Here is a 6,011-nt window from a genome sequence, read left to right as displayed (position 1 = left end):
GCCTGGTGGCCTCCCACCTGTTTTTCCGCAAAAGTGAACTGGATGAGATAGGGTTGGTTTTTGGGCGCCGAGAGTATCAGCCCACTGATTCCTTCCGGTTCTTGGTCAGAAATCTGAGGAAGACAAAAAGCGGCCGCTGTGTGTCTAATCTCTGTGTGTCTCTGTTTTTTGTGTCCTTTACGTGTCTAATAATTGTTATACTGGCAATGGGACAGACAGTGACGACCCCCCTTAGCCTGACATTAGGTCATTGGACAGAAGTGAGAGCAAGGGCGCATGACTTGTCAGTAGAAGTTAAAAAAGGGCTGTGGCAGACTTTCTGTACCTCCGAGTGGCCCACTTTTAACGTTGGATGGCCCCCGGAGGGGACTTTTGACCTCTCCACTCTGCTTGCAGTAAAAGCTGTTGTTTTCCAGAATTCAACTCGGGGACATCCGGATCAGCAGCCCTACATTGTGGTCTGGCAAGAATTGGTGGAAAATCCACCACCCTGGGTAAAGCCCTGGGTGCAAAAGGAAGTGAACTCTCGAGTCTTATTGGCTCAGGCTCAACCTCAGGGAAAAGGGAAAGAGACCACCAAAATACACCCTGACACTCAAGACTTGCTCATGGTTGATGATCCCCCTCCTTACCCTCCTGCCTCTGCCCCGGCGCCCGAGGCCCCGGTGGCCGAGGCCCCAGTGCCTCCGGCCCTGGCACCTCCGATGCCTCTAGCCTCTGGTACCGAGGCATCGGGGCCAGCTCCGGGACCGGCCCAGGGAACTCAGCGGCGCCGAGGGGCCACATTGGACCCATCAGGTATTTTTCCCCTCAGGTCTTATGGGGCCCCCATTCTCGGGGAGGAAGGAGACCCGCCTTTCCAACCTCTGCAATACTGGCCATTCTCCTCTGCCGATTTATATAATTGGAAAGCTAACCACCCTCCTTTTTCAGAGGAACCGCAGAGACTAATGGGACTGATAGAGTCCCTGATGTTCTCTCACCAGCCCACTTGGGATGATTGTCAGCAGCTCTTACAGGTACTCTTCACCACGGAAGAAAGAGAAAGGATCCTCCTGGAAGCGCGAAAGAACGTGCCTGGAGCTGACGGACGACCGACGCAACTCCCTCATGATATAGAAAGGGGGTTCCCACTGACCAGACCCAACTGGGACTTTAATTCTCCAGAAGGTAGGGAGCGACTAACCATCTATCGCCAGGCTCTGGTGGCAGGTCTTCGCGGGGCTGCAAGGCGCCCCACCAATTTGGCCAAGGTAAGAGAGGTTAGTCAGGGAGCTGCTGAGGCACCCGCAGTGTTCTTAGAACGCCTGATGGAAGCCTTCAGGCGGTATACTCCTTTTGACCCCACTTCTGAGGAACACAGTGCTTCAGTGGCTCTTGCCTTTATTGGGCAATCAGCGCCTGATATTAGAAAGAAGCTTCAGACTAGAAGGCTTACAGAATTTGTCTTTGAGAGATTTGGTGAAAGAAGCTGAGAAAGTTTATCATAAGAGAGAGACTGAGGAAGAGAAGGAATTAAGGAAGGAAAAGGAAAGAGAAAGTAAAGAGGAAAAGAGAGATAGGAAGCATGAGAGAAATTTAACAAAAATCTTGGCCGCAGTAGTAGAAGGTAAGGGACGCCCGCCCTCTAGTGGTAGAACTAGTAAGGCAGGGCACCTGGGCAACCGGCCTCCTTTGGATAAAGATCAATGTGCATACTGCAAAGAGAAAGGACATTGGGTGAAAGAATGCCCTAAAAAGCCACTGCAGAAGCCTCCAAAAGAGGTGTTGTCTCTGCTGGGAGACGAAGATTAGGGAAGACGGGGCTCGGAACCCCTCCCCGAGCCCAGGGTAACTCTGAAAGTGGAGGGGCAACCCGTAGAGTTCCTAGTAGACACCGGTGCTCAACATTCTGTATTAACTAAAGACAAGGGCCCTCTCTCTGGCAAAAAGTCTTGGGTGATTGGAGCTACAGGCCAGAAACAATATGCATGGACCACCCGAAGGGCAGTAGACTTAGGAGTAGGACGAGTAAGTCACTCGTTTCTCATTATACCGGAATGCCCTACGCCCCTGTTAGGAAGGGACATCTTAACCAAAGTAGGAGCCCAAATATCTTTTCAAGCTGAGAAACCTCTGGTGACTAATCAGGAAAATAAGCCTTTGGACTTGAGTATTCTGACCATAAGATTGGAAGATGAATACTGTCTTTTTATGGAACCAGAGCCCTCCCGAATTAGTCAGGAGTGGCTCGACCGATTCCCAGGAGCCTGGGTGGAGATGGTGGGCATGGGGCTCGCCAAGAACCAGCCCCCTGTAATCATAGAACTAAAAGCTTCAGCCTTGCCAGTGACTATGAGGCAATATCCAATGAGTAAAGAAGCCAGGGATGGAATTAGGCCACATATCCAGAAGCTTATGGAACAGGGAATATTAGTAAAATGTCAATCCCCATGGAACACCCCCTTGCTGCCTGTAAAAAAGGCAGGAACGGGAGATTACCGACCAGTACAAGATTTAAGAGAAGTTAACAAAAGGACACGGGACATTCACCCCACCGTGCCAAATCCCTATAACCTACTAAGCTCCCTGGCCGCAAATAACATCTGGTATTCAGTTTTAGATCTAAAGGATGCTTTCTTTTGTCTGCGCTTGCACCAGAACAGCCAACCGCTGTTTGCCTTTGAGTGGAAAGATCCCACCACAGGAACTACTGGGCAATTGACCTGGACTCGTTTGCCACAAGGATTCAAGAACTCGCCCACCCTCTTCGATGAGGCTTTACATCAGGACTTGGCTTTCTACTGAGCTTCAAACCCACAGGTAACTTTGCTGCAATATGTTGATGACTTATTGATAGCCACTCCCACCCGGGAGACCTGCCAAGAGGCCACTGAAGCCCTTTTGACTGAACTTGCCAAATTAGGGTATAGAGCATCTGCTAAGAAGGCACAGATCTGCCAACAACAAGTGATTTATTTGGGATATTCCCTGAGAAAAGGGAAAAGGTGGCTTACTGAAGCCCGGAAGCAGACTGTGACGCAGATTCCGGTCCCCACTACAGCACGCCAGGTTCACGAGTTCCTGGGGACAGCGGGGTTTTGTAGATTGTGGATACCCGGATATGCTTCCTTGGCCGCCCCTCTGTACCCCCTTACCAAGGGGACAGTCCCGTTTGTTTGGGGATCTGAGCAACAACAGGCCTTTGATGATATCAAGAAAGCCCTCCTCAGCACCCGCTCTAGCATTGCCAGACGTAACTAGGCCATTTGTCCTTTTCGTGGACGAAAGGAGCGGAGTAGCTCGAGGAGTGTTGACCCAACAATGGGGACCTTGGAAGAGACCTGTCGCCTATCTGTCAAAAAAATTAGACCCCGTGAGTAGTGGGTGGCCTGCCTGCCTGAGAGTAGTAGCAGCTGTGGCCCTCCTAGTTAAAGATTCTGACAAACTAACACTGGGACAAAAACTCACTGTGGTTGCTTCACATGCATTGGAGAGCATAATCCGGCAACCACCCGAAAGATGGATGTCAAATGCCAGAATGACTCACTACCAGACCTTACTCCTGAATCGTGATCGTGTGGAATTTGCCCCACCCGCCATCCTAAACCCAGCTACTCTGCTCCCCGATTTGGGAAAAGAAGTACTTCATACCTGCCAGGAAATCCTGGCTGAGGAGACGGGGACCCGCCAGGACTTACAAGATCAGCCTTTAGAAGGACCAGGACTCCTGACTTGGTATACAGACGGGAGCAGTTACATTATGGATGGTAAGAGAATGGCGGGAGCTGCAGTAGTGGATGATAACCGAATCGTGTGGGCCAGTGGACTTCCAACGGGCATTTCTGCACAGCGAGCAGAGCTCGTCACTCTGACTCAGGCTCTAAAGATGGCAGAAGGTAAGAGACTTAACGTCTATACTGACAGCTGATATGCTTTTGCCACCGCTCACATACACGGGGCTATTTATAGACAGAGAGGGTTATTGACTTCTGCCGGGAGAGATGTTAAAAACAAACAAGAAATTTTAAATTTGTTAGAAGCCATCCATAGACCTAGAGAAGTGGCAATAATACATTGCCCTGGGCATCAAAAAAGCGACTCTCTAATAGCTCAAGGAAACAGAAGGGCGGACCAAGCTGCAAAACAAGCAGCCCAGGGAATGAATATCTTACCCCTCCAAGTGTACCCGGAGGCCACTTGTATTAAGAGCTTCCAGTATACACCCGAAGACCTCGCTTGTATAAACAAATTAGGGTTTAAAAATTCCTCACCCCACGAGATATACAAGTCTGAAAAAGGGAGAATTGTCCTGCCCCAGAGAGAGGCAGAAGAATACTTAAGGCAATTGCATCAATTGACACATTTGGGAGCAAAAAACCTAAAGACCTTGGTTCAAGACTCCCCTTATCATGTTATTGGATTAGGAAAACTGTCTGACGAGGTTGTAAGAAATTGTGTTCCCTGCCAATTAGTAAATGTGAGTAAAAATCCAGTAACATCCGGGAAAAGACTTCGAGGGGATCGCCCAGGAGCTTACTGGGAAGTTGACTTCACTGAGATCAAGCCTGCTAAGTATGGATATAAGTACCTTCTAGTTTTCCTAGACACATTTTCAGGATGGACAGAGGCGTTCCCCACCAAAACTGAGACAGCTCAGACGGTGTCTTAAAAGATTCTTGAAGAAATATTCCCCAGGCTTGGAATCCCAAAGGTAATCGGCTCCGACAATGGCCCTGCCTTTGTTGCCCAGGTAAGTCAGGGATTGGCCAAGATTTTGGGGACGGATTGGAAATTGCATTGTGCATACAGGCCCCAGAGCTCAGGACAGGTAGAAAGGATGAATAGAACTCTAAAAGAGACCCTGACTAAATTATCCATAGAGACTGGCTTATATGATTGGTTGGTCCTCCTTCCCTTTGCCTTATTCCGAGTTAGAAACACCCCCAGCCATTTTAGACTAACACCCTTTGAAACAATGTTTGGAGCCCCGGCTCCACTAAATGCAGCTCACCTCCACGTATCCCCTGAATCTGTGACTAATAAGTTTCTGCTTGAAAGGTTACGGGCTCTGGAAGTTGTGCAGAAAGAAATGTGGGCCTCTATCCGAGAAGCCTATCGGCCAGAGGACATTTCAGTACCTCACCCGTTCCAAGTGGGAGACTCTGTCTACGTAAGGCGACATCGAACGGAAAATCTTGAGCCTCGGTGGAAAGGACCCTTCATCGTCCTTTTGACCACACCTACAGCTGTGAAAGTAGATGGCATCTCTTCCTGGATACATGCTTCACATCTGAAGAAAGCGCCTCAACCAGACCCGGACTGGCGAGTAATTCGAACTGATAATCCTCTTAAATTTCGCTTGTGTAAAAAGGATTGTGTCACTAACAATTCTAATTCTAATGACCCAGTTACTTCCCACCTTCCAGAACCCTAACCCCCATGAACCCAGGTTACTCACATGGCAAATCATTACCCCGGCTTCCCAACAAGTAGTAGTCCAGTTAACAGGACAACACCCTAGGGGAACTTGGTGGCCTACCCTCACTGTAGATTTGTGCACTCTCTTCAAACAAGACCCATGGTACGAAGATAAATTTGGGGTACCCGGATGTGGTACTCGGGATTATACAGTGCATTGGGGCTCTGGGACCATGAAAGAGCTCCAGAGTACCTGCTTCTATGTATGCCCAGCCCCCTCAGCCGATAGTGCCAAGGCCTCACAGTGTGGTGGGAAGACAGATTTTTTCTGCAAAAATTGGGGTTGTGAACAAACAGGGACATGCCATTGGCTGACAGGAAGCGCAGGGAGATCTCCTCTAGGCCTCATAAAAATCCAGTGGAATACCGCTTGTGCCCAATGCACGACTAATCCCACCTGCAACCCTATTGACATCTCTTTCACAGATGCAGGAAAAAGGGCAACAAACTGGGAAAAAGGGCTTATGTGGGGACTAAGACTCTACCAGAGTGGCTATGATAATGGAGTCTTGTTTATGCTCAGGCTTAAGGTAGAGACTCTTCCGGCTGTC

The 6,011-nt window shown here is 49.3% G+C and overlaps 1 protein-coding gene across 1 annotated transcript; it reads left to right on the top strand.

Moving 5' to 3' along the window:
• Positions 1–206: 206 nt before the first annotated feature.
• On the top strand, positions 207–5,338 carry LOC130684921 (uncharacterized; the record flags this gene model as incomplete). The annotated part of the gene is given in 3 exon segments (XM_057507703.1): positions 207–1,420; positions 1,422–3,206; positions 3,208–5,338. Coding segments are annotated over 3 exon segments (5,130 nt in total), but the record flags the coding sequence as incomplete, so codon positions are not given.
• Between the last annotated feature and the right edge of the window lie 673 nt (positions 5,339–6,011).

This window comes from Manis pentadactyla, chromosome 9 (genome assembly GCF_030020395.1).
Source record: "Manis pentadactyla isolate mManPen7 chromosome 9, mManPen7.hap1, whole genome shotgun sequence".
Classification (NCBI taxonomy): domain Eukaryota; kingdom Metazoa; phylum Chordata; class Mammalia; order Pholidota; family Manidae; genus Manis; species Manis pentadactyla.
This window is presented reverse-complemented; position numbering and strand designations above follow the sequence as displayed.